Source organism: Genypterus blacodes, unplaced genomic scaffold (assembly GCF_046128005.1).
Source record: "Genypterus blacodes isolate CSIRO-AG114 ecotype Tasmania unplaced genomic scaffold, CSIRO-AGI_Gbla_v1 ptg000098l_1, whole genome shotgun sequence".
NCBI classification, from domain to species: domain Eukaryota; kingdom Metazoa; phylum Chordata; class Actinopteri; order Ophidiiformes; family Ophidiidae; genus Genypterus; species Genypterus blacodes.
The window spans coordinates 1,525,001-1,552,768 of record NW_027466902.1 but is presented as its reverse complement, the minus strand read 5'-3'; the positions used below and the strand labels follow the sequence as shown (position 1 = coordinate 1,552,768).

At 46.9% G+C, this 27,768-nt stretch overlaps 3 protein-coding genes across 7 annotated transcripts; 2 read left to right on the top strand and 1 right to left on the bottom strand.

Annotated features, from left to right (window-relative positions):
• Nucleotides 1–476: 476 nt before the first annotated feature.
• LOC143007965 (protein RD3) lies at nucleotides 477–1,655 on the bottom strand. The gene is made up of 2 exons (XM_076159489.1): nucleotides 1,348–1,655; nucleotides 477–843 (listed from the first exon to the last, which is right to left on the bottom strand). Exons 1-2 carry the CDS (start codon nucleotides 1,653–1,655, stop codon nucleotides 477–479), a joined length of 675 nt encoding a protein of 224 aa, XP_076015604.1.
• A 1,934-nt stretch (nucleotides 1,656–3,589) lies between these two features.
• Nucleotides 3,590–19,340, top strand: LOC143007935 (uncharacterized). Of its 4 annotated transcripts, XM_076159440.1 has the most exons (19): nucleotides 3,590–3,803; nucleotides 4,731–4,980; nucleotides 5,062–5,258; nucleotides 5,348–5,451; nucleotides 5,780–5,844; nucleotides 6,305–6,554; nucleotides 7,638–7,834; nucleotides 7,938–8,063; nucleotides 8,158–8,286; nucleotides 9,825–9,947; nucleotides 10,303–10,438; nucleotides 11,065–12,491; nucleotides 12,938–14,064; nucleotides 14,281–14,992; nucleotides 15,204–15,586; nucleotides 15,725–15,824; nucleotides 16,131–16,695; nucleotides 17,192–17,303; nucleotides 17,511–19,340. In XM_076159440.1, the coding sequence occupies exons 2-18, from the start codon at nucleotides 4,819–4,821 to the stop codon at nucleotides 17,296–17,298; spliced, it is 5,910 nt and encodes a 1,969-aa protein (XP_076015555.1). In that variant the 5' UTR covers nucleotides 3,590–3,803; nucleotides 4,731–4,818; the 3' UTR covers nucleotides 17,299–17,303; nucleotides 17,511–19,340. The 4 variants fall into 4 exon arrangements, with proteins under 4 accessions (XP_076015555.1, XP_076015554.1, XP_076015553.1 ...); XM_076159439.1 differs by having other exon boundaries at nucleotides 6,308–6,554; nucleotides 12,938–14,992; XM_076159438.1 differs by having other exon boundaries at nucleotides 7,641–7,834; nucleotides 12,938–14,992.
• A 564-nt stretch (nucleotides 19,341–19,904) lies between these two features.
• kcnk4a (potassium channel, subfamily K, member 4a) lies at nucleotides 19,905–26,679 on the top strand. 2 transcript variants are annotated; one of them, XM_076159452.1, is made up of 8 exons: nucleotides 19,905–20,080; nucleotides 21,562–21,716; nucleotides 21,983–22,318; nucleotides 22,849–22,966; nucleotides 23,202–23,362; nucleotides 24,084–24,270; nucleotides 24,362–24,495; nucleotides 24,590–26,679. In XM_076159452.1, the coding sequence occupies exons 3-8, from the start codon at nucleotides 22,130–22,132 to the stop codon at nucleotides 25,601–25,603; spliced, it is 1,803 nt and encodes a 600-aa protein (XP_076015567.1). In that variant the 5' UTR covers nucleotides 19,905–20,080; nucleotides 21,562–21,716; nucleotides 21,983–22,129; the 3' UTR covers nucleotides 25,604–26,679. The 2 variants fall into 2 exon arrangements, with proteins under 2 accessions (XP_076015567.1, XP_076015568.1); XM_076159453.1 differs by lacking the exon at nucleotides 19,905–20,080 and having other exon boundaries at nucleotides 20,463–21,716.
• Nucleotides 26,680–27,768: the final 1,089 nt, after the last annotated feature.

Sequence of the window (27,768 nt, the reverse complement as noted above, 5' to 3'; positions counted from 1 at the left end):
AAAAGCAGCCTTTTAATTATACATCTATACTTTCATATTCACATTTCTTTTCATCAAGTGTATGCTTGTAGTTCTATGAGAGCAACGACTATTTTTAACTGAGCTGGTGATTTGGAGCCAAATACGAGTGCCGAACACGCAGACGCTTGGCCGGAGCTGAAATTCCCACATCTACTGCAGAACAAAGCCGTCCTGTCTGTTGCGTAACATATTTTCAAGGTACAGTTTGTTCGAGAAGTGTATGTGATTGAACAGAAAGTGCCCATTCATGCAGCGCCCTCATCATTCTATTCAGATATTTGGGACTGATGAAAAATGCTGATCGCCCTGCTTCAGACAAATGAAAACCAAAATCCTGGTGCAAATTCTTTTGAGTAGCTTCTCTCACTCATTTTGAAATGTGTCAATTGTTTTCAACATAATTGCTTTCCTTCCTCCCCTAACTCCCTGCCTCCCTCTACCTCACTCTTCCTCCCTCAGGCGTGGGTGCCCTGTTCCATCGGGCTGATCTCCGGCATGCTTCTGCTCCTGCCCCTCCTCGTCCTGGCCTTGATGGCCACTTCCTCCTCTTCTCCATGCTCCTCATCACACCAGTCCACCTGCTGCAGATTCCCCCTGGAGCCTCCCATGGCGCTACCCTTGAACAAATGCCCTCCGCAGAACTTGGAGCGGAATGTAACAAAGGAGAGGCTCTTGCTGCGTTGATGCTTCTCAAAGATGGCGTCCGGCGTCTGGTGTTCTTCGCCTCTGCTCAGCTCGTCTATACAGTCGCGAAGCACAGAACGAAATAGCTGAGGAACCTCGTGAACCTCGGGCTCCACCTGTTTCACATGCTTCCTGAACCTAACGTTGGAAGATATATATTTTTAGATTATTGGGATCTGATTGAGGAATAATTCAGACAGAATGCATCACAACAACATGCAACACCAAACAAGACAGAAAACCAAACGTAAGCAGACATCAACATTGACAGGGTGATTATTCTAGAGGTCCAGGATGCCTAGCAGACTCATCTATGGACCACACACCCCAGGTAGATGGGGCAAGATCCTCTTACACACTTACAGGGCTCACTGTAATCAGATTCCTGCGCAGATTTGTGAACCTTTGACCCCATATTCAGCCAACAGGTCTCAGGCCCACTGGTCTTGGGTTAAGTTCAAGGCTAGGTTTGCTGTCGTGGCTCCCAGGCTTTGGCACAACATTAGCATCAGCTAGCAGCATAGACTCCTGTGTTTTGATTTGATCATTTGATTGTGTTTGTTGTTCTGTACTGGTTACTGAATCCCATAGATAGAGAAGAATCAACGTTACTGGAGTGTCCTGCTGTGGAGTCTCCCTCACCTGGCGATCACAGGGCCGCATTCTGAGGAAGGGATCTTGGCACAGAGGTCCTGCAGCTCCATCAGGTCATTGGGGGTCAACTCGTAAGAATGTTGGCTCGGAGTATTGGCCAGCCAGGTGTAGTTGACATTGGAGGAGGAGCTGCTGCGACGGCGTCGACCGTGCGCTGCCCGTTCCAGGCGAACGCGTTCGGTGTGCTTGACCATGGCCCCTAACTCTAGCATCAGAGTGTTGGTGACCAACTCCTCGGTGCTGCGCTGCCCGGGCACTTTGGGCTCAAGGGAGAAGACAGCTGACCAAGGAAACATCTGGGAAAGAACAAAACATGGTAATTGTGTGAGAACGACAATAACAATATCTTATTACAAAGAAATGTTATCATCAGGCATCATATCTTCTACAGGTTTAAATCTCTAATATATAAATAAGAAATAAGAAATCCTGCTTTACAGTAGCTACACCAGCACACACCTGAAACAGAAACAGCTGATATCACTGACCCACACCAGCCATGATTATCAATACTTTTCTGTTGATCAAAATGATGTCATCCATATTCATTGATAAGCTGCTTGTCTTACCGTCATTAAGCTGTTTCAGAGTCGCCTCGTCTGATAAAAACGCTGTTCAGTCCAGCTCAACGCACACACAGCTACCTGACCACCTGGCTACCTATAATGGTCCGAGGCAGACAGTACATGTACTTCTGTGAGGAGAGCATAGACTGTGTGTGTGTGTGTGTGTCTGAATGAGTTTGGGATTGAGAATGGACATAATCCTGTATTAATATAGAATGAGTGATGAGATGAGCTTACCTCGTGACATGAGCATACATCTCACTGAGTGTGTGTGTGTGTGTGTGTGTGTGTGTGTGTGTGTGTGTGTGTGTGTGTGTGTGTGTGTGTGTGTGTGTGTGTGTGCCTGTGTGTGTGAGAAAGAGGAAGAGAGAGAGTGTGATCTACTGTACAGAATCTGTGTTTAGGATTGGTGATTGTATTGACTATTTTTATAATTGTAAAAGCTGGAACCAGGTGTGCTTACGGTATAGCTCCCTGGATGCTGCCTTGCTCAGAGGCACCTTAGAGTACTTTCATAGAGGGGCAGGTGTCCCTAAATAGCCATGAAATGTATTACATTCAGGATCTTTGTCTTCAGTCTCACCCTTTAAATCACAAAGATACTGCCATGACGGTCACAGCATAGCCTCCTCTGTAAGTCACTAGCTTGTCTGAGAGAGTTTCTTAGGTTGCCGATGAATAATCCTTCAATGCATCTGTTTACCAGACTCTAATGACCACACAGTACATTGAGATTACATAACTGCCCCCCCTAATCTCTTTCACATACTGACAGTCTCAAGTGTTATCGGTCTGCCCCTCGACCATATGTGTTATATGTATGGTAACTGTACTTTGTGGGTTTCCGTACCACTCAGCAGTTAGCCACCAAATCCCAGATTACATCCAAATCCAGAGCCTACCTGGAAGAATGATTGGTTCTAATAACTATCATAATCTAATTACAGTAGCTACCGTAGATGCTATTTAAGCAGGTAAGACAGGGCATTGTTTGTTATTGTATATATATAACATGTACAATTACATTAATTAATTAGATGAGTATTACTTAAATGATACCTGAATGTGGAGGCTTACCTGTACTTACTTACTATTTAAGTGTCTCAATATCTCTCCTCTGGCCATGAAAGACAATTAAATCATAAGCAGACTATATTTACAATCAAGAAGTAACAAACAGAAAATACATTCTGAACATATTAGTAATACATATTGTTGCTCAGAACCCTACTTATCCCTATTAATTCCCTGCTTATTGTTGAACTTTCGTATGACAAACTAAACAGTTCAGGCTAGCTCTACTAGCTTGTTGTAAAATTTGTTTAAGACAGATTTGGGAAAGGGCCCAATTTCAAATTCAGAATGACAAAATACGGAACCACGTTTCCAAAGCAGATTCTTTTTGCACAATGTTACTTTCCAATAATTAAGCTTATAAGCCAACATCTCAGTGATTTTATATCAAAACTTTTACAATTTGTGCATGACTTTTAACCACAGTGTACACGTCAGATTGAGTTTCAGATGTAGTATCTCGTATGGTCGCTAGAGGTCAGCAGAGCTTCGCGCCACCGACGCCACGAGGACTTTTCCCACACAACATTCCCCGTGACGTCACATACTCCCGCCCCGCCTCGTGCCACAACGACTCTTGTTCTTGTTGGCTGTCAGCTGCACGAGACCCGCGGCAGCTTGTTGAACACACAGACAGAGACGAGAGTTACAACGGCAATTCTCTCTGTTCTTTCGCGATAAACGAACGCCTTTAAGTGGTTCAAACATCCAACACCCGTTATGAGAGCCTGTCACCACGCTGTGTAAGATGTCCCGGCACCCCGGCGCTCTTTTCAACGCCGTCTGAAGCGCACACAGTGAGCGGTAAGTAAGCAGTTGTGCGGCGGTTAGCTTGTAGCATGATAGCAGAGGGGAACAAACACTGGAGTTTGGGGAAAGTCAGTCTCGGCTGTTCGCTGACATGAACACGAACGGTGTAGACAACCGAGTCGAGCTTTTATTATGTTTAAGTGGTGAGTTATCTCGTAGTTAGCTCTATTTCTATGTTTGTCCGGCACCTGGACGCGACCCCCCGTCTACATTGTCAACACAGGCTCGCTCACGCTGCTGTTTCGAATAAGCATGAATAGGCTGCCGTGTTTCTCCCTGTTTTCACTAACAAAAGGCGAGGTCAACCCGAAATCACATGCAACTCCCTTTGAAGTGGGACATCTACAGTGGCGTGATTGTTTGGGAGTCTTTGTAGCTGTATGTGATGCTTGTCAGACACACGGCGTATCATTTCTACCCTACATTGTCTGATGTAACGTGTGAAGAATGAGACACAATGTGGCCAAAGGTTCAAAGTGTTAGGTGTGCATGTCGAAACGGAGTTCATAATAAAGGATTAGTCAGGTAATTTTCGATCAGGCTTTTCTTCATTCCGCTGCTGTCACCTGTTTGTTTGTGTGTGTGTGTGTGTGTGTGTGTGTGTGTGTGTGTGTGTGTGTGTGTGTGTGTGTGTGTGTGTGTGTGTGTGAGAAACAACTGTCTAACGCTGGCTGTGTTTTGAGGAAGTCGTCATCATAAGAGAGGTGTTTTACTATTTTCAGCCTGTTGGAGCCTCGTAGGAATTGTGGTTGGAAAACACTTAGTCACAGCAGCTCAATCCGGACTACCATCCTCTCCTCTAGGGATCACAACCGTAGCAACCTCAGGAGTCACTGAGATGCAGCGCAGGTTGGAATGTGACAAACAATTACAACTACCTGCACCTGACTTTAAATGTCCTCTGCCTCCTCTTCATTTCAGACTGGGCGTGTCTCTCATGGCTCAAGAACCTGTCTGATTCAAGATTCTTAGGTAACAACTTTGACTTGTCAGGCTCAGGCAGAGAGAGATGAGCTGGGCTGAGGAGGACTGGACAGTGGGGCTGTCTGGACGCGTCCTGCAGAAGGTGAAAGAGCTGCAGGTTCAGCAGGAGCGACTGTCCAGAGAGAATAAGCAGAAACAGCTGCAGTTGGACAACAGCCAGGCTGCGTTTGAAAAACAAGCTGTCAAGGTACAAGCAGGTTCAAAATGTATTCACTGACACAGTGTGATACGAGTGCTAAGTTAATGCTAACTTCGCTCCTCTCCCCAGTATGAACGGGCACGTGTTGAACTCCAGTCGGTGGAGAGGGAGCTTCAAAGTGTTCAGGAGCAGACTCTGGCGGCGACATCCGCCAGGCAGCGCCTGTCTCAGGACCTTCAGACCAAGCAGGCACAGGTTTGCTCCTTGGAGGGGCAGCTGGATTCTTCCCGTACCCTAAATAACAAACTCACCCAGGAGGTCAAAAGGTTAGCACTTGTAGAAATGAACAGTAAGCGTTTGCTGTCTGTGGTTTGCCTCCTTTTTTATTTCTGTCCCTCTCTCTCTCTCCTTTCAGTCTGGAGGCAGAGTTGGAGAAGCTGCAGAACAGCTCCAGGTCAGCAGAGACCAGCCCTTTTTCCACCCCCTGCTGGAATGCAACCTCGCACTGGGAACACAGTGGTACAGTCGTGTAACTTTATGGCTTCTTCTTTGTTCCTTCTCTTTCAACATTACAGTGGTCTTTCTTCTCTTACCATCAATACCAGCATAGTGTGCTCAATTAAATAGAAAACTACTAGACTCCAAATTGAGCAAAAGTCCAGAAATATCTCCCTCTGCTCCCTAACCCCTCCCCCTTCCTCTCGGTCTCTGAGGTCTGTGGCGTTTTCTCTTCCCATCTTGGCACTTGTCATTAAACCGTTTGGATCCTTTGCTTCTGTCATTTCTGCATAAGTTTTGCTTTGCTTCTGTTGGACATTGGAAGACATGCTGTGTTTTTGTCCTGTAGGGGGCAGAAAGGATGAGAGGCCAGGGCAGAGAGAAGAAGGAGAGAACAGGGCAGTGCACCTTCGGGTGAGTACAAACATTTTGAAACCGAGCTGGGCTTGTACACGCAGTTTTGTTCGATAGACTGTGACAAGGGGAAGATCATTCATTCAGTCTATTCACTCTTGGGCACTGAGCAATGAAACAAAAGCTAAATAAATTCTAAGTATTGTTATAGCAGTTCAACTAACTGAACTGTTGCCTTTTGGGCAGTTCCCACAAACCTTTTGTTATGTTTAGAAAGACGTGTATGTCATCATCACAATTGTGTGCCCGTGTTGAATAGGCTGCAATTGTTCCTGGGGCTGCATCATGTATGCAGCAGCATTGAGTCATCCTTCAGTAGAATGCCGTGTTTATGTCGGTGTGAATGAGCTGCATTAGAGCCCTGTTGTTGGCACAGTCGGCTTAATTGCTGGATTTCCTGTGCGGGCTGATGGTCTTTGTCTTCTGTTCATTTCAACTCGTTCTGTCCTCTCTCATTCAGCAGCGGCTCCAGTTCTCCGACGCGCCCACAGCCTCACTGCCAAGACAACAGCACAAGAGTACGCCCCGACGGCACCCATCTGACCAATTCGACTCCCCCCCCACTCCCATGGCTGTGTTTCCATGGGAGCGGGATGACTCACGGCCAACAGCCAGGGGACGATCTCCTTCCTCTCCCCAGACGCCTTCGACTGATATCACTCAAGGCCATGTGGAACAGAAGTCCCAAGACCCCAGAAGAGAGACAGACAGTGAGTAGGGCTGTCAAAAAGTCAAATGAGCAGCTGTGGGCTTTACGCCGTATCACTATCCAGATAACTCGATACCTTTCTCACAGCTGTGGTAGAGTTTCAGACAATATGTTGCACCAGGCCACCAGTTATCAAGAACAAAATTGTAAACAAAGCAAATCTTAAACACTGAATCCTAAACAGCGCTTATTACATAAAGGGCTGAGTAGAAGCCGCTGTGTCAGCCAAAGAGTGGCTGTGTGTATAAATGTTATAGGCATAATTTAACACTCCTTCTTTCTCTGCACCGTGTGTGTTGTCAGAGGAGAGAGGGGACAGTTCACTCTGGAGCAATAAAAGCTCTCCTTTAACTGCTGCGAGCGCAGGAGGGGAAGGGCAGTGCAGTGTTTACTCACGCCGAGCTTTTTGTCTGGATGAATATTGTGCGTTTGTGCTTTTTCATTGTGTGCGTACTTTAAAGCAGATGGTCCAAAACGTGACAACACTGTTGATGTATTGTCACGGTTTCTCTCTAGCCATCGTATAGTGGTGGTGACCGGTGTAGCTCTCCACATAAAGATTCATGTAGCATTAAAATTACAGGAAGAGTTCAAAACACGGCTATGGTCACATGAGAGAAGCTGGAGGATTGATTTAGTCTTTGGCTTGGACGTGACATTCATCGGCCCTGCGAAAGAGATTCATGCAAATCAGCAACAGATGCAGTCATCAATGAGCCAGCCTGTATTGATTGACCCCATTCTCCAAACGCTCCAAACTAGCTGCCTCTAGCTGTTGTGTACGGTGGAGTGTGTGTGAGATTTGATACATGAAAATAACACTCGATCAATTTTCACCCATTTAAATGATGTCTGGTTACTATGGTTACTTTTAGAACCTTGACTAGTTATGGTCAGTCTAAATATTTGTCATAAATCCCAGAATTGATTAAATATCTTAAAGTCTTATATTTGTGTCTGTAAGGCCTGCATTTCCCCTGGAGATGCGATAAGCTGTTGGTTTGTTTTTTTAGACTTTTTTGACCTAATATGGGTGTGTGTGTGTGTGTGTGTGTGTGTGTGTGTGTGTGTGTGTGTGATCCAGCAGCAGCTTTATCAGAGGCGCGGGGTCGTGTGTCTGCCCTGGAGGAGGAGCTGCGTGTGAAGACTGAGAGGCTGAAGTCGAGCCAGGTGGAGCTGGTGCAGAGCAGGAAGGAGCTGAACACCAGCGAGCTCAGCCTGCAGAAAGTGCAAGACCAGCTCACTGTGGCACAAACACGCTCGGCACAAGAGAGCGAACGGGTATTAGCACACAGTTGCCCAAATTTGGACTCATAACAGTCATCGTCCTGCTGTTAAAGTTGGTGCCTGTAGCATTTTACAACATTAACTTTATACCCGTCAGGCATCAGGAGCTGAGCAGAGGCTGAAGCACCTGCAAGAGGAGCTCAAGTGTCAGAGGCAGAACACAGAGAGCAGCCGCCTGCAGCACCAACAACGCATCAAAGAGCTGGAGAAACAGCATCAGAAGGTACGGGACGCAGGAATGGGTGGACAGGGAGAGAGAAATTGTCCGAGGTTTTTTTTTAGCTGAGATTTGTGTGTGTGTGTGTGTGTCACTCCAGGACTTGTCCGAGCAACAGAAAGAGAGACAGTGTTTGGAGAAACAGCATCAGCAAGAATTGAACAAACTCAACCAGGAGCTCCAACAGGCGCGGACACTTCACAACGCCCTGCAGGCCCAAGCTGACAAGGTACACACACAAACACACACACACACACACACACACATACACACACACATATACACACACATATACACACACACATATACACACACATATACACACACACACACACACACATTTAAATAAGGTGCATTAGCTACACGACCATGCTGTCATACGCAAGCATTTGCATAGACAAGCCTGTAGTGTAAACAATGGAAACTAAAAACCTGGATGATACATAATGTTTATCTGTTGAGTTTTGGTCTGTTTTCCCAGCTATTTCCTGCCTTCCCTCCATGCTGTCCCACTCTCCCTCTTTCTCTCTCCTAAGGGACTGTTGTTGTATGATTTGTTCCAAAGGTCAATGAACTAATCTCCCTTCTCCCATGCTTGCTTTAAGCCCTCACTTGTTGTTTTTCCTCTCTCTCTCTCTGTGTTTCACTCTAATGCTGTTTTTTCCGCACCTGCTCTCTTTTCCTCTTCCTCCTCTCCTTCCTCTTCTCGGTTTCTCCCCGGTGGAAGGGTTGAGCAGAAAAGGTAATGACCACATGACTCTGTTTCACACTGCAGATTGCTTTGGCTTTGGAAGCATGGAAAATCTCATCACTTGTCCGTGTGTGTGAGAGAGAGAAACAGTCAGCGTTCTCATCTAGAGAGGCATAAGGGCATGACTGCGGAACAAGGGCGAAGATGGATATGAAGTTCTTGTGAAAGTGTGTGTTTGGGGGCAGGTTGCATGTGTGGAAAGAGATATTAACTTAGTTGGATGAACTGCTGTGGTCATTTGTTAACAACATAACAATGTCAGTCTCGCATCAAAGGTGAACCACTCTGCGTTTAGAGATTCAGCCGTTTCCCTAACTTCAGTTTCCTTCACATTTAGACAAAGTACCATACGGGATGTAAAATGTCTAAACAATGAGTAGTTAGTTCACACACACTTGTCAAACTTGACTGTAAGCCCTTTGCATACCACACAGATCTTATCTTGGACCTGATAAGGACACAGTGCTCACATTTTCACAATAGAGGCATAGTTTGTATTGCGCTGAAAAGCACACATCAGAATGACATTCAACTCCTGATAATACACGTTTATATTGACCCAAGCCACCACTTCACACTGGACTCTATGGACATTGTTTGCATTTTTTACTTTTTGCTTCTCAGATTTTACAAATGCATGCAGTTTCTCTCACCACGGCTCAAACGTTGCATGCAGAACAAAACTCAAAAATGTTGCATCGTTACAGATAAGGAAAGGGGCTCTTAAGTATTGAATTTACAAACCTATACAGTTTCCTTACAATACAATTTATATCCAAGACAATCTTTCAGGAGAATTTAACGGATAAAGAATAGGAGAGAATTTCCCAAATCTTATTTTTAATATCGATCTGCTTCCCTGATTCCTGTTCCAATCTGTTATTTCCTTTCTGCTCCTTTCATTTGGTTCCTCTGAACCTTTACCAACTTTTCCTTTACCCGTGTCCTCCCATCCTTCCATGGTGTTGTCGTGTTCTGTAATCACTCTGCCACTGAATCCGTTTGCCTTCCGTCAGGTGTCTCTTCAGAAGCAGGCGTTGGACAAAGAGGTGGAGACTCTTAAAGAGAAACTGAAGTGGACTGAGGGACAGCTGCGGGAGAGCCAGAAGAAGCAGACGGAGACACAAGCCAAACTGACGGTAATACATGAATGCACTCGCAGGCAAGGACAGTTTCTAGCGACTCTGCGGTCTACGAGCATCAATTATTTATTACCTGTGCATTTGACGTATAATAAATTCAATGAATTATTAAACCACTTTTGAATTGAACTGTGGATTGCTCAGCTGTTTCATATTATGGTGAAGCGTAACATGTACCAGCTTGCAACATCTGCCACAGGGTAACATATGACTGTGGATGTGTGTGTTTGTTAGGTTATTGTGGCGTAGCGGTTAAAAATGTCTGTTTCTGAACTTTCTGTGGCAGTATCAGGACAGCACGAGTATTGAGCCTGTGACTTGATGTTATTTTGTATTTTAACCTATGTATTAGGAAGCAGTGCGTGAGGCAGAGGGCGTGGCCGTGTCCCTGGAGCAGAGCAGGAAGAGAGAGAAAGCTCTGGAGGAGGAGGGGAGGAGACTGTCAGAGGAGCTAGCCGACGCTCTGCGCCTCCTTAAAGAACTGCAGGGTGAGGAGAGAGCTTTGGGCAAACTGGAGACAGAAATGCGATTTTTCGGTCAATGTGTTTACTGATAAGTTTTATTCTTTTTTTTTTTGCTACACAGGGAGTTAAGAGCAAGTCAGAAAAGCATTGTTACGCTTGAGTGTGTAGGTCAAACGTTTAATAGTTCAATAGTTATGTCTAACGCATTTCTAATCACACCCACCATCACATTTGGGTGTGGTCAAATGTCTCTGTGACTGCATCCAGGTACGACTCAGCTTTGTACTACGGTGCATTATGAAGTGCTGAACAAAGTGAGATAGAGTAGGCAGCAGGAGCTTGATAGTTAATGTTAAGATGTTAATGTTTAATTTGAGTCTGGGTGAAGTAAGGGAGGTGGAATTACTGCACTGTACTTGGATGTGTTTAGTATGTATCACAATCATAAGGCCTGTTCATCTCCTGTGCAAATGTATCATTCCTGCCACCTGCTGGTCAGTTATATAACACCCAGTTTCTTAGGTCAAAGCTGTCTCTTTAAAAGAAAGCATCAATGCAATTTCTTCTGCTTTTATTTCTTACTTGTCTGTGTTTTCTTGCATTTGAAAAAAATAAATCTTTTGTTATGTTTCCATTTTTTTGAACTCCAGATCAGAAGGCGGCCCCACAACCTCTCCCGCCACCTGTCCAGTTCTGTCCTGGAGCACAGAACTTCTCCCATCAACCGCCCCCCTCTCACCACATTCGACCATCATCCCACACTAAGAGGTCTTCATCAGCCCGTGGCGAACAGAGGAGGGAAGAGGAGGAAGGGGAAGAGATTAAAACAAAGTACCCCACTGACAGAGAGCCAGGAGAAGGTATAGACTCTGAACACATAAACGCCTTCACCGCCCCACACTCTGAACACTTGCAAAGGGGAGGAGGCAGAAGAAGTTCCCCAGAGAATGTAAGAGCGAATGACAGCAGCGTGACAGAACGACCCATCACATCTGCAGCTCCACCCACTAATGCCTCTATCGATGGCGATCATGGTGTTTTAAAAGCTGCTCAAGTGACAACCTCATCCAAGGCAGAGGAGTGTAGGCCCTCTGAAGACCTCAGGAGGGAGAACGTCGGGCTGAGATCAGAGCTACGTGATGTCCGCGAGGAACTGCAGAAAAGACTGGAAGACCTGGAAACCCAGCGTCGGGCTGAAGCAGAGGCCAGAACACGCCTTAAACAGCTCAGTCGGAAACATGCCAGCCAGGTTGGAGAGAAAGAGGAGCAGGGCAAGGAATGGAGGGCACAGCTGGATAGGGAGAAGGTTGAGACGGAGAGGTTGCGGAAGGCTATGGCCACCTTGGAGACAGAGTTCAAAAGGGCGAGGGAGGACAAAGAAATGAGGGAGACGGATGAGGAGGAGTGTGAAAAGAAAGCTCAAGAAGACAGGGAGAGTGAAATGACCGAGCTGAATATCCAGCTGAAGAAGCAGCTCGCTGAGGTGAAGGGCCAGTTGGCTTTAGAACGAGAAGAGAAGAGGAGGGATGAGCAACAAACTGATATCAAACTGGTAGAACTTGAAGCTGAACTGGAGGCGCTAAAGACTCATCAAAAGACAGCTTTACTTGAACAGAAGACTTTTCCAGAGACCAACAGCCCTGTTACTTACCTGACACTTCATGACGATGAGCTCAACTCCAACATCGTTGGCCTTGACAACAAGTTCCTTCCCTCACCAGAGCAGCATCGCCTCTTCTGCCAAACCACTAATCAGCTCAACATGGTAGTATCAGATACACCGGCTCTCATTCGTGAAGAGAGAGAAGGGAGCGATACTGAAAGCTCATCTTTGTCCGTTGAGTGGCAGACCACTCCAGATGAGCAAACAGTTGGCGACTCAGAAGATAATTCTGCACAAACAAGCCCGGGTGTGCCTTTCCTCTCAGAACAGGGAGAAGCACCCTCCAAACTACAAAAGGCTCCATCGGACCCATCAGACTTGGAAAAGGAGGTGGAGCGCCTGCAGAAAAAAAATGCCATGGAGGCTGAGCGTGCTAGCCAGTGCCAGGCTAAACTGGAGGCCCTGCAGAATCAGGTAAATAACAGTGGACAGATACAAAATACACAATTCTGCTCCTCAGTCTTGATCGTGTGTGTGTGTGTGTGTGTGTGTGTGTGTGTGTGTGTGTGTGTGTGTGTGTGTGTGTGTGTGTGTGTGTGTGTGTGTGTGTGTGTGTGTGTGTGTGTGTGTGTGTGTGTGTGTGTGTGTGTGTGTGTGTGTGTGTGTGTGTGTACATTTACGTGTTGTGTTAATGCCCAATTTATTGTCCAGATATAACGAGATGAAAGAAAAATATTTTGGTATTATATTTATTTATTATTTTTTATTCAATTGATTGATCAATTAACCTCTAGCTCTTTTATGAGAGAAATAAGACTCACTGCTCTTACAGTGAGGAACTGCCTCTGGTGATTTCTAACATATTTGATCATTCTATTGGACCCATCTCCCTGTTCCTTCAATCATTCTTTTCCTCTCAGGTGACACTGCAGACCCGGCAGCTAACCATGGCCTTTGAGAAGCAGACTCTGCACATCTCTGCCCTGCTGGCTGAACTACAGCAAAAGGAGAGCACCTTCCTCAGCCAGGGAGAGGAACTACAACTTTGCAAGCAAGAGCTGGATGCACTTAGGGCTGTAAAAGATGAGGATAAGGCAGAGCAAATGAAAGCGGGAGCTATGAAGGGTGAAGAACTACATGAGAAGAGCCAAGAGAAAGAGTCAGTGAAGATCTCGGAGCATCAACCACAACAGGAGGGTGAAGAACAAGATGAGCTGAGCCAAGAGGAAAAGTTGGTGAAGATCCCCGAGCATCAACCACAACGTAGGGTTGAAGAACAACATGGGCTGAGCCACGAGGAAAGCCAAGAGGAGAAGTCAGTGAAGATCTTGGAGCATCAACCACAACATAAGGGTGAAGAACAAGATGAGCTGAGCCAAGAGGAGAAATCAGTGAGGGTCTCAGTAAATCAACCACAACAGGAGGGTGAAGAACTACATGAGAAGAACCGAGAGGAAAAGGCGGTGAAGATCTCTGAGCATCAACCACAACAGGAGGGTGAAAAACTACATGGGCTGAGCCAAGAGGAAAAGTCGTTAAAGGTTCCGGTAAATCAATCACAGCAGGAGGTTAGAGAACAAGATGAGCTTAGCCAAGAGAAAAAGTCGGTGAAGTTCTTGAAGCATCAACCACTACGGAAAGGTGAAGAACAAGATGACCTGAGCCACAAAGAAAAGTCGGTGAAGATGTCTAAGCATCAACCACAACTTAAGGGTGACGAACTACATGAGAAGAGCCAAGGGGAAAGCCAAGAGGAGAAGTCAGTGACGGTCTCAGTAAATCAACCACAACAGGAGGGTGAGGAACTACATGAGAAGAGCCAAGAGGAGAAATCAGTGAAGGTCTCAGTACATCAACCACAACAGGAGGGTGAGGAACTACATGAGAAGAGCCAAGGGGAGAAGTCTGTGAAGATCTCTGAGCATCAACCACTAGGGAAGGGGGAAGAACTACATGAGCTGAGCCAAGAGGAAAACTCTGTGACGATCTTGAAGCATCAACCACAACAGGAGGTTGAAGAACTACATGAGAAGAGCCAAGGGGAAAAGTCAGTGAAGATCTCAGAGCATCAACCACAACATAAGGGTGAAGAACAACATGGGCTGAGCCAAGAGGAAAGCCTAAAGGAGAAGTCAGTGAAGGTCTCTGTATATCAGCCGCAACAGGAGGGTGAAGAACTACATGAGAAAAGCCAAGGGGGGAAGTTGGTGAAGGTCTCAGAGCATCAACCACAACAGGAGGGTGAAGAACTACATGAGAAGAGCCAAGGGGAGAAGTCGGTGAAGATTTCGGTAAATCAACCACAACAGGAGGTTAGAGAACAAGATAACCTGAGCCAAGAGGAAAAGTCTATTAAGATCTCAGAGCATCAACCTCAACAGGAGGAGTTTGCAAACATTTTCCTTACTGAAGCTTTACAAGGTGACACAGTTTCTAATACACAGAGAGATGAAGTTCATTCAGAGATTGTGACATCTGACAATGAAAGCCCAGCAGTTAGCAGCACCAAGAACACCACCAGTGACCTGAAACCAGACAGAGACACACTGGGGTCAGAGCCACCACATCAAGGATCTACTGACCCAGGCAAGACTCAGAGTATCCACCACCCTGGTTGTGTGAAGGAAACGTCGGGCAAACGCCAAGAGGACCATGAATATAGTCAAGATGGAGACGCAGCAATCTCGGCCGCAGACCTGCTCGCCCTTCAACAGGAGAATCGGCAGCTAAAACAAAGAATTGAGCTCCTGACGGTGTCGGAAACAAGCAGCCTCGCGTCACAGACTAACACTGAAAACCAGGAACGGACAGTTAAACCAGACGAGAGCACAGAGAATGAGCGCCCTGCTGAGGCACTGCGGCCAACACGGCAGGATGTGAAGAGGAGTAAAGACGAAGAAGGAGCTGTAGAGAGGGACGACAAGGGGGCTTCGGGTGAAGACTCTCAGCTTCAGATCAGCCGCCTACAGGAACAGGTGAGATTTAATAATTTTAGTACTGTCTTTAGCGTGAAACTCAATTCTTCTTAATAAACAAAATAGATATATGTAAGTAAAAAGGAAGAAATACCAGAATTCCCAGGCTGATTTTAAATCCTCTGCATTCCTGAATACAATAAGGAGATTGAACTATAAATGATTCCCTATCCCAGTGTCTCATTTGTCCTGTCCTCTCTCTGTTGTCCAGATGGGGGCACTGCAGGTGAAGCTACAGGCTCTCTCTGAAGAGAACCAGCAGCAGGCTGAGGAGCTCACTCTGTGGAAACTGGCCTCCAACCCAGTCCCAGCATTAGACCAGAACCTTCCTAACACAGACAACAAGCCTGAGCTACAGGATCAGACCCCCGCTGTTAGACAGACTCAGTCAGACCAACAGAAGGCCGAAGACGTCTCTCACGTCCCGCCAGAGACCCAGACTGTCCCTCAGACTCGTCCTCAAACACTGGGTTTAGAGGAAACGACCCCCTTAGGCGTCCTTCAGAATCCTGGTTTTGTGCAAATAATCAGAGAAGATGAGTTGTTCCTCTCCTGTTCCTCCAGCAAACTGCACGGCCGCATGCTGTCCTCCAGGTAACACACACACACACACACACACACACACACACACACACACACACACACACACACACACAGGCTACCAGTGTTGACACTTACTGCCATAACTGTGAATGTGTTCAACAAATTTCATTTAACTTGTTCTACCACCAGACTGCAGCTCAACAAAACGTCTGAACCAAAGAGTTTCCAACCTCCTACAAAGACGCCAGCACACAAGGAACATGTAGACGACACGGTGATGGCTGACCAGGTGAATCTTTATTTACCTGTTCATTAGATGCAATGCAGTATTTCAGTAGCATGTCAGGCTTATTTTCTCATAGAATTAGGGTTATTAGTTTGTTTCATTTCTGAAACAAACTAATAGTGGATCATAATTCAGTTGATCCACTATTTATTGTATATGTTGTAGGAAATAATTGTTTTGTTTTCCATCAAAATCCATAACACCTGTCAGGCTAAAGTGTTTGTCTTTAGTACTAAGATCCCTCAGAGTGTTTAGATATCCAGTTAAAAAAATGAGGCCTTAAATTCTTATCTTGTTCTTTTCACTCAGGAGTATGAAAAAGAAAACGTGGAGATCTACTTCACAAAGTCAAAGAGCAATCCAGCACAGCACAAAGAGAAGAGACTGGCTGAGCTCAACCAAATGCCATCAGATAAAGCAGGTCAGCAGCAGAGCAGCAAACCGCCCCGCAAACAAGCTGCACCAAAGCAGACGGCCAAACCGGACCAAACACACACCACCAGTGATCCTTCACAGAGAGACGACTGGAGGAAAGCCAGCGTCACCACTCAAACAGACGAGAGTGTGGATCCTCACCGTGCACCTTCAGCGCCCGAGCGACACCACGCATACACGCAAACAGAGGGAGAGGAGGGCGAAGGATCCAGCTCTGCCCCCGTCTTACCCGCCTCCGTCTTACCCGCCTCCGTCTTACTAGCCTCCGTCTTACCCGCCTCCTCGTCGCAGGCTGGATTTGCCGCCACCAGTACCTTCCCCATCCCGGCAGACCCGGCCCGGCTGGCTGAAAGGATCCTCCGGAACCGGACCCAGCTGTCTGCTGCCTTTGACGACACCGAATATGAACCTTATGGTCTGCCAGAAGTTGTCATGAAAGGTGAAAGGAGGAAAAACACAACATGTAAACATGTTGGCACTGAGGGATTTCCTTTTACGTTCAACTTAGTCTAGGCTAGTACTTTCCCCCCACTTCCAGTCTTTGTGCTAAGCTAGGCTAAACCCATCCACGTCCCCTCTGTGTCCTGTAGGCGTAGAATTCAAACTGAGACACGCAGCAACATAAGCACATTCGCCCAAATTCACTTAACATTGGTTTTTATTTCATGTCGTTCACACAGCAGTAAACTATTTGTGTTGTCTTGCGGTAAGATGTAAGACACTGCAAACAAAAGCCACAGTAACTAATCAAGCACAGGAATCGTACTCGTGACCTGCAGCGCCGTTACACACAAATCAGAAGCATCGTGTTTATGTTACATTCCCTCTGTGCCTCTTCCTCTTATCTGTTTTTCTGTTTCTGTAATTTATACTTCCGCTGCTTCCTTCCCTGACCCCCTCTCTCTCCCCCTCCCATCCCCTTCCTATCCCTGCAGGTTTTGCCGACATCCCCAGCGGTCCCTCGTGTCCTTACATAGTGAGGAGGGGTCTGTTGGGGACGGATGCTGTCCCCATCCCGCCAAAGGAAGAGGAGACAGATTAAAACAGGTAAACTTCTCCAGATGATGCCAAAATGTCTGTCTGTCTGTTTTTCTTTTTGAATATGGCAGCATCAGTGTGTCCACAGTACAAAAGCAACGTAACAAGAGCCACAGAAGATAAGGTTCCACTTCTGCCCCTGAGAAGTCTAGTCTGGATGACATATGCGATGCTTTTGTAACGTTGCCTCGCGCCTGCTTCCTGTTTTGTCCACAGATGTCACGGAAAGGGAACCGATTGCTGCCTCCGCCGCCGCCCACCCTCCCAGGGAACCTCGCTGATGGACGGCGGCTCTCACATCTACAGGGAATCTCCAGTCACCAGCATCCTGAGCATCCCCCCTCCCCCACCTCCCCCGCCTTCAGGACCTTCCCGCCGCTCCAGCAGCTCAGCTCAGCTCAGCTCCTGTGCGTCCCTGCAGGTAACTGGGGTTGTGTTTGTTACTGGTCAGGCTAAAGAGTCAAACACCTCCGCTACGGATCTACAAGCTTTTACGGTCGGCAGTTAATTGTCTTAAATGCCGCGCAGGGGACTGTTCGCCCCAGCACAACGCGGTTATTGTAAAGCCACCTGTATATTTAGGAAGGCGGGAGGTGATGTAGTGATGTTTGCTGATGTTTCTTGAAGTCCACAGCCGCTCCACCAAAGGGAGCTGTTTAGGTTCCAGTGGCCGCTCCAGATGAACAGTCGTCCAGCACGGTTCATGCTTTCTTATCTTCCCTCGCTCGTTTCAAGATAGCTTTGATGTACTTTCCAAACTTATGAAGCCAAGAGAGACCTGTTGTAAAATCACTTTATTTGATTTTTTTAATTATTTTTTGTTGAAAGTTTCCCAGAAGTCTTATTTATGAACACTTGAATGTGTTTTAGTGGAGGGCAGGTGATTGTTTACAAAGAACTGAGCGAAAGTATGGTGTGTGTGTGAGAGACGGTTGTGCGCCGCTGTGTGTATGAACATGTGTGTCCCTATCTTGATGTTACTGCTTGTATATGTGGGAGAGAGAGAGAGGGAGAAGGGAGCGCACATGTCTGTGACTCAATCTAACCTGGGTTGGTTTCCGCTCCATGTATGGTGATTCTCTCTCTGTCTCTCTCTCTCTCTCTCTCTGTCTCTCTCTCTCTCTCTCTCTGTCTCTCTCTCTCTCTCTCTCTCTCTCTCTCTCTCTCTCTCTCTCTCTCTCTCTCTCTCTCTCTCTCTCTCTCTCTCTCTCTCTCTCTGTCTCTCTGTCTCCCTCTCTCTCTCTCTCTCTCTCTCTCTCTCTCTCCCTTTGCTTTTCTGTTGATCTGTTAAGAGAAATGAGCGCTTGGTCTTAAGCTTTACAGATTATTCCATATTGTGAAGCTTTGTTTTATTTGTAGTGTTCAAATGTATCAGATCTAATTTATTGTTGTGTTTGTTGCACATTTGTCACTGAGGTTTAGCCGACAGTCGTCCACATTTATGGCCGCTGTAGCTTCTGTTGATGTAAATGAGGTTATAGGTTTAGAACAAAGGCTTTGATCCTTCAGCTCACCTCCGCCTGGTACCGCACGTTTTGACCCGTCAGTTAAAACTCGTGTGACTTTGTTTGTTTCTCCACTATCGGAGCTGGAGGTTGAAAATGAATCTGTGGATCGTTTTGTTTTTTTTCCGATGGTTCACATTTTATTCTGATGTAGCGTCGTTCTCTCCCGGCCTGAACAGAGCGGACTGTTACTGCACTGACGCCACCGCCATTCATTTGCCTTGTAGACACCTTCCCGCGCACACACACACACACACACACACACACACACACACACACACACACACACACACACACACACACACACACACACACACACACACACACACACACACACACACATCCCCCCCCCTCCCCTCCCCTTCAGCTGCCTTCATATCTCTGGGATCTGTAGTCTTTTGGTGATATGCGATTGTGAGGCTTTGGAGCAGAGAAGCACTGTGAATCTGTTTCCCCTGCATGTTTGGACACTGTGTTACTGTACTACTGTAACTCTGTTGACTTGTTGTGTGTGCAGGTGAAATAAAAGACTTGCCATCAATCTCACTGTTGTCTGTCTGAGTGCTTTAGGTGTGTGAAGTAGGGACGACACACTGTCAGCTGCCCTGAGCGTCTACATGTCTGAATGAGCGTTTAAGTGGAATATCTCGGTTGAATCACACAACTATTTCCATAATTACCAAAGTCCTGTCCTCCTGCTCACACACGTCGTTAAGGGGCTTGTAGTGGGGCAGACTTGGAAGAATCAAACAGTCGGTGGAAGATTTAAGACGTTCCAGTTGAAGTGTCTGCTTTGTTTCATGATGCACTTTCTCCTCAAGAGAGAGAAAAATGGTTCAGACTTTGAAGAAGCAGTCGTTCTGTTTTTGCTTCACCAAAAAAGACGGTGAGGAGTTTGAGAGCTAAGCCCCCCCACATCCAGATCAGGAAACTCTGGGCCTTCTGCTCTTCCTCTGCAGCAACTGCACTTTGTCACACACTCGCAGTGCCGTAATGGAGTTAACATGCACACACACACACGCGCACACACACGCCTCCTACGTCTTGTCCCTTTCTTCCCCTCCTCCTCCTCTTACAATCTGCTCTCCTCTGTCAGAGTGATGTAGGGTCAGGAGAATGGGGAAACACCTTCCAAGGAGAAAACTTACATGCACATACACAACACACTTGCACACACACACATACACACATACACACACACCTCACTGAGCGTTGAATGTTGAGAGGACTTAACACGCTGCACGAGACGAGCCGGGATAGCAGCATTGCTCCAAAGTGAAGGTAAGACCGCTACAACTTCATCACTGGAATTACTGGAAATTAAGAAGGAAGTCAAATCTGATTGTGTCTCCGTCTACATGTTTCTTATGTTGTCCGCTTGTTTGTTGCGTCTGTTTGCACTTTAAGCAAAAGTTCCAGCTCTAAATCTCCAGTTGCCTGACAGACTGGAGACAGATTTGTGTTTTTTCTGCCCATTTCTCAAAACATTCCTCATTTTATTTTGTAATTATAGGATACCAAATATAGTCGTAAACACTCACACACACACTGGCTAAGGAATACCAGCATTTCCTGCTCCAACATGATAGTAATGATAATGATGATGACAATTTGTAAGATATCGTTTTTCTACAAGTTCTGCTGCTACATTGGATGTTTTTCCTCTTTGTGGTTTGCAGCTTACAGCAGAGAAGAGTTAACGTTCTGTGTGCTTCTTTATTTCTGAGGATAAATTCTTCCCAAGCATTAAAATAATGACCCGGGGGTTGTAACCTGTGATCTCCTTCTGACGTCAACCTTGGTTCAATGAAGAGGAAGTAAATACTAAAGGGTTATTAAATCTAAAAGGGCTTTATTTTGGTGCAGCAGAGATCCATCCTGGAGATATTATCCGCCCCTCATCTGCACGGGGTCATATTAGTCTCTGGAGCTTCATCAGTGCAGCGGCAGGACACAAGAGTCACGTTTACAAACTAAAATGGCTTTGAGTGCAGCATCTGAAGCTTCCTCTGGTCTCTAGCCTCTGTCTCTGTTTGGTTGGGTTTGTCTCACACACACCTGACCCAGACATAAACTCAGGGAAAGCCTGTGAACATCTTCTCCCGGGCCTGTGCTTCTTTTCAAACAGCGCACCTTGTGATTTATTACCCCACCTGCCTTACTGTTTAGCTTGAGATTAGATCACAGCCAATCAGCCGCGGCCCTGCGTGTTCTAAGCCCCCCCATTCGCTCATATCTGAAGCAAAATATCAAAATATGCCAGGGGAGGTTTAGACAGTGATAACTAATAATAATCTCTCAGAGTTGAAGCCAGAAGGAGACTTGTCCACACAAACCAAAGCCAGCAGTCCATTAGCGCAGAATGCTAACAGCGGGCCAGATTCTGGGAAGTCTCAGAACATTGTCAAGGTCCAAAGCGGAGAGCCATGCCGTCTGACCCACAGCAGAAGCTCCTAAATCTCCTTCCTGGCCCGGGCTCAGGCCTCTGTTCCACTCAAAGAAAACATTAGAATCCAGATGAAGATAAGAGATAAACATATTTTCGATTCATGTCACAGATGTGTGTGTTTGGAGGCTTTGGCAGCGGCTAATCATGTGTAAGGCCGCTGGCAGGGCATCCTGGTGTTTGTCAGTCCCTCCCCGGTTATTATGACAAAGACCTTATAATGTGAAGTTAGTTAAACGTCACTCGCACCCTGAAGCCGCAGAGAGGAAGAGGCACGTGTTTGAGTAATCTGTGTTTTGTAATAAAACCGATTCAGATTGTTTGAGGGAGGAAGACATGGGTCCGTCAGCTTCTAGACCTGAATACTGAAGACGCAGGAGAGAGCCGAGAGAGAGAGGACGTGATGATGACAGACAAGTGAAAGCCTGCAGCTCTAACATGGGATGAGCTCCTGGCACCGCTGTCCTAAAGGTAAAGTCTAACACTGAAGAATGTTGCCTACGTTCAATTATTAAAAGCTATTTAATCTATAAAAATGTGGATAAATACTATGAATATGTATTTGTACTCTTGTAGAAATGTACGTTCACATGTTCAACTTTAACTTGCCGTGTTTACTTTCAGTGACGTCTGTTACGTACAAACAGTCGTTCATTTCTGTCAGCGTTCCAAGAAAACCCACTTATGTTGCTTGTTTACGCGTTTCGTGCGCTCGCACGTGCTGCACCTCTCTAAAGGAACTTCCTGTTTATGGCTCAGCTGCGCCTCCAGTGAGCCTGACTGTGAGCTCCTGCAGAGCCTGGCCTCCGAGCTCTGACCTCTGACCCCCAGAGAAAGGGGTTGGAGGAGGAGGCGGTGGCGGCTGCGGCGGCTGGGGGGAGAGGATGAGGATCACCACCGTCTTGGCCCTGCTAGCCGGGGTCATACTGTACCTGGTGATGGGCGCGGTTGTTTTCAGCAACCTGGAGGCCTCTCAGGAGAATTTGGTCTACAGCAAGTTGATGGAAACCAAACGCATCTTCCTTGATAATCACTCCTGTGTTAACGAGATGGGCTTCCACAGGCTGGTTAAGGTATCACTGGATGACACTACACTTACTATACTCACACATTATTGGGGGTTTTGACTCAGAGACATGTTATTAGTCTTCTTAGAAAGTAAAAAAAAAGATTTGAATTCAGACTTTAAATTCAGACTTTATATTATTGTTCCGTAGATCTGAACTTTTGATCTGAAATTGTGCTTTTTTAAAAATCACATCAATATCTGACATGTCAACAATGGGGGGGCGCAATAATAAAAGTATAATAAAGTATCTTAATCTTAATAAAGGCAAACATGTCTTGGTCCATAACTTCCTTCTCTAATGTTGCATGATCTTAAACATGGTATAGTCATGTTCCTTCAATAGTAATGCATCATTTGATATATGACACATCCATATCAGCTTTATTTAATTTTTAAAACATTGTTATTCATTTTCAGATCACAGGAGCCTACTTTCTCTTTTGCTGTCTCTGCTGCCATCTAGTGGCCGATAAAGGCGCTTTCCTTCAGCTTCAGCATTTACTCCACGCAGGCTGTGTGTTTTGCTCCATGCAGGGTGTGGCGTCTGCGCTGGAGGCCGGCCTGGATGTGAGCAGCATCACTGCCAACTTCACCAGCCGCTGGGACCCGCCCTCTGCCTTCTTCTTCTGTGGTACCATCATTACCACCATAGGTAGGTGGGAGCGACTCGGAGGGATCTTCAGGTCCGCTTTGAAGACGAGTCAGACTGAAATAGTGAAAGGCTGAATCATTTTGACAGTTTCTCTAATTCCCTTATTTACAAAAATGTAAGTGTGAGTATGAATGATAGCTTTAACTCTTAATACACACAAATAAACCTCTAATTGGTGTGTGTGTGCAGGGTGGGCACCACTTGCACATTCACCTTCTCTCTTTTATAATAACAGGTTTTGGGAACCTGTCTCCTCGGACATGGTACGGCCAGTTGTTCTGCGTGTGCTACGCCCTGGTGGGCATCCCCATGTTTGGCATACTGCTGGCCGGAGTGGGCGACCACATGGGCACTGTGCTACGGAAAGCTGTGGCCAAAATTGAGACCCTCTTCCTGGTGAGAATGGTCGACTGGTCTGTCCTGCCCAGGAACCAAACCTTAGTTGGTCCACAGCTTTGCATCGAGCTCCTATCAGTCCTTCTCTTGATGTTCTGGTCAGCAGCAAAGATGTAAACAAGCTGCAACAATCCTGTTTACCATTACGGAGTTGAACCTGCCTTCCTGGTGTAAATGCATGTTTCTGTAGTGCTCTTGGGACAATGTATTTGTATGTATATCTTCAAAATGAGACATGAATGTAAAAAGTAAATGCTAACTAGCTGCTGTTTTCTCCAAACTGCAAAACAACTACAGAATTAAAGTCTGTGCAAGTGATCATTTGTTTAAATGCTGTATTTATGCAGGGTAGATCTGCTGAGCAGGCACGCTCTCCTCACACACACACACACACACACACACACACACACACACACACACACACACACACACACACACACACACACACACACACACACACACACACACACACACACATACTTTAACACCTTAGGTGATGTAGAGCTGCAGTCCTCTGCTCTAACACACAGCAGCAAACTGGGGTGCTGAACTAATAATAAAAGAAATAAACATTCTTTATCCTCTACACTTACTTTCAATATTTCATGTAATTGTATCTTAGCCTGACCAACTCTGAGGGTTCAAAGCTAAATGTGCCGTATCTTCCGCTCTGTCCTTCCTCCACTCATTATCTGTATGTGCTGCCGTCTCTCTCTCTCAGAAGCGGAGGGTCCGGCCCACCACTGTGCGTGTCATCTCAGCGGTTCTCTCCATCCTGATTGGCTGTTTGATCTTCCTCGCCGTGCCGACAGTAGTGTTTGAGAGAGTGGAGGAGTGGTCGTTTCTAGAGGCAATATACTTTGTGGTCATCACCCTCACCACCGTTGGCTTTGGAGATTATGTCCCAGGTACGGACACACACATTGTACACACACACAACCACCTCAACCACATTAGGGATCAGTAGAATCACCGGTGATCCGTGTTCATTGTGTCCAGGTGGTAATCAAGCCGGTTTCTTCTTCAAGCCCCTGATGTGGGTGTGGATCGTGTTTGGTCTGGCTTACTTTGCCTCCATCCTCACCATGATAGGGGACTGGCTGCGGGTTCTGTCTAAGAGAACCCGAGCTGAGGTGAGACTGCAGGGACTCATGTCATGCTTCTGATCTTCTGGATTGGACTTCTTATTGCTTACTGTCTCCATGTGTCCCTCTTTGTCCCTCTCAGATGGAGGAGTTGAGGGCCCACGCTACAGACTGGACCCAGAACATTCAGAATATGTCCATGGACTTCCGCATCCCCAACCCCTTGGAGTTCAACGACCCCTTCCTCCTGCAGCGTCGGCGGTGGAAGCGCAGCGAGCGTCGGCGCATCCGTCGAGGAGCCCACGTCACTCTGGGCCACTGGGTTCGGGCCGGATCTGAGAACGGCCACCTGCCCAACGGCTGGGCCGGCCTGTCCAGCTCTATGAGCCAGCTCCAGGCTTCGTCTCTTGAGAGGGCGGCGGGGTCCGAGTCCAGGTCGAGGGTCAGGGGTACCGGAGCTTTGACCGTACCAAGAGCAGGGCCTGGACTTAAGGTGGGTCCCCCTGTGGGCATGCAGGCAGAGAGCAGGATGTTCTCCCGCTCGTTCTCCCTCCCTGCGGCCTGCTCTGTCTCTGAGCTGGACTCCGCACACGCAGCCATGCAGGGAGGATCTTTCTCTGGGTCCGAGTCTCAGTTTGATTCCAGGTCAGACGTGTCCTCCATCTCCTCTTACTTCTTAGGGCTGCGAGGCTTCCAGCCCCTCCGTGTGGAGGGTGGACTGAGAGCCCTGGACATGAACACACTGCAGAGAGATAAAATAATTCTGGCAGAGGAGGGCGGGCTTGGACACACACCTGCTCCTCCGCCTTCCCCTCCTCCATCTTTCCTCCCAGCCCTCCCTCCGCCCTCTCCCGTCATCGCGGCTTCATCGCCTGGCTGCCAGCTGCTAGATTTCTTTGGGGAAAACCTGGCGTACATCGACGAATCCTCAGACACTCTGAGCGACCGCGTCCAGCTGGTGGCAAACATCGAGAGGAGGAGGCGGCCACACAAGCCTAAGAGGAGGAGCATGAGGAGGCAGCTGCCACAAAGGTGCAGCCCCGTACAGGTGAAGAGGCACGACAGCGACATTCAGCCACCGTCCAATCCCCCCACACCACCTCCCTTGGTCTCAGACTGGCCCTGCTCAGAGACACACACTCCTCCTAAACTCTGACAGTCTGAGGTGAATCTGTTTGCAAAAGACAGGAAGTGACCTCACTAATACTACGGCCTTACAGCACACTTGACATTGTTACAAATCACTCGGGAACGTTTCATCTAGCTATATTGTCGTCTCCTCCTAGAAACCGTTGTGTATATTAGTAATGCTATTTATGTTTCGCCACATAAAAGCGGCCCACGTGTTTTGCTTTGCGCTCTGTTTGGGACCGGCGAGCCTTTTTTTTATGGCTCCAGGTGTCGGCTGCACATTGGCTCCTTTTTCACTGAGACATTAAACACAAATCTGTCTAACACCTGACCGGACAAACGTACCATTCACCGGGCGGTCAGAGGTCCAGGTTTCCAGCAAGTTTCCAGTTTAAAGTGAGAGAAACGGCCCTTACAGTTAAGTTGAAACACATCTCTAAATAGTTATGCGGGCAGTGAGTCACTTATCTACACCTGAGAACCTGAAATCTGTCTTTTTGTCCAGTACAAAGTCCAGATTGTTGAGTTTCTATTGCTGTTCCTGATAGCAGTATTGAGATTTGAACTCGGGAGTTGCGTTTGTGTTCCCTGTCCGGTCTTAAACTTCTTCACTCCTCACACCATCTTGAGCTTCCTTGTGGTTTCTTAACGACAGCTCTGCCACCAACGCCGACGTTTTGTATCTCTGTTTTTATTCCGATTGCATCACAGAGCTGTTTAAGTCTAGAGAGTGTGGTGTTGAGTAACCAAGGCGGCCTTAAGAGTCAACATCTGACCGCTGCTGTGACTTGTGTACAATTCGCAGTTGCCTCACATATTAAACCGACGCCTTAACAGAACCTGCCCGTGCTTTTAATCATGTAAGTCGTCCTCAGCGTCGTGATGATTCTGTTCTATTTAGCGCCGCCTATCTGCAGTGCACGCTCCCAAACCTCTAATTGGTTAAGTGTAGGAAGTAAAGGGACTGAAACCAGACTCATGGTGGATGTGGCATAAACAACAAGTCCCTGCTCACTGGAACTGAGAATGACTGTAAGAGGTTAATACATCATTTCAGCTGGAGAGGCCTCGGAAGGGGGAAGACTCACATGGCAAACACGAGGAGATCGTTGTCATTTTAAAGATCATTAAAGATGAATTAGACTAATCTGAACTCCATTGTTTTTCTCCTTTCTCTCTATCCAAGGGCGCAAACAAAGTAAACGTCGCCCCTGTGTGTTCAAAAAGGGCTACAGCCTGTGGGTTTGGCCTCCCGGCTGTTTGTTTGACTGCTAGTTGGACTGTGAGGGAAGAATATGAGGGCACAGATTTGGTTATCTTCTGTTTACTCCCGTGTCTGCTTACGGCTCTGCTGCTGCTTGTATAAGCGTTTTATGGTGAGCTGCAGTTTCATTTAACCACCAGAAATATAAAAAGGAACAATTTCAATCAAAGTGAAAAGAGCCCCAAGCTGTAAAGTGAAGTAAATTTGACTCAGACAGCAAGGTGTGCGTGTGTGTGTGTATGCGTGTGTGTGTGAGACGGACAAAATTGACCGCCCTTCCATTTTTGCTCCGTATGAAGGGTGTATGGGAGCGTCAAGTACCACAGCCACAAATCATGACATGTATGCTGCTATATGGAGTCTATATGAGCTGTGTGTGTGTGTGTATATGTGTGTGTGGGTGTGTTTGATGCCTGGAGGGTCCGCACTGTGCACACATTCCATCTCAACAACACGCACACACAGTTTAAAGAGTATGTGTACATGTGTGTGTATGTGAGTGTGTGAGTGTTTGTGTGTGTGTGTGTGTGTGTGTGAGAGAGGGGGTGAGAGGGAGCAGGGGTCCACATCCACTGCGGACTCCCTCCAAGGACAGTGGGACCCAGTGTGAGACAGAGAAAGGCGCTCTACCGTGGGATAAGTACAGGTTGGATATAGCAAGGGGTAGTTAAGTGGAAAAGACTAACAGATGCTGGGGCGAGTTTACTCAGGGGGGGAGGGAACCTCACCACAGCTCCAACACTAGCACCCCGACAAACACACACACGCACACACACACACAGGATACATTTCCACTGTGGCCAAGAAAAAACAGTTTTACTGCAGTGGCTGGAGAACACTTTGCATCTCTTTAAGCTATTTTAGCGGCAGAAGCAAACTGGGATACAGATTGGGTATCGACAGGCTCGTTTCTGTGCACCGACCCG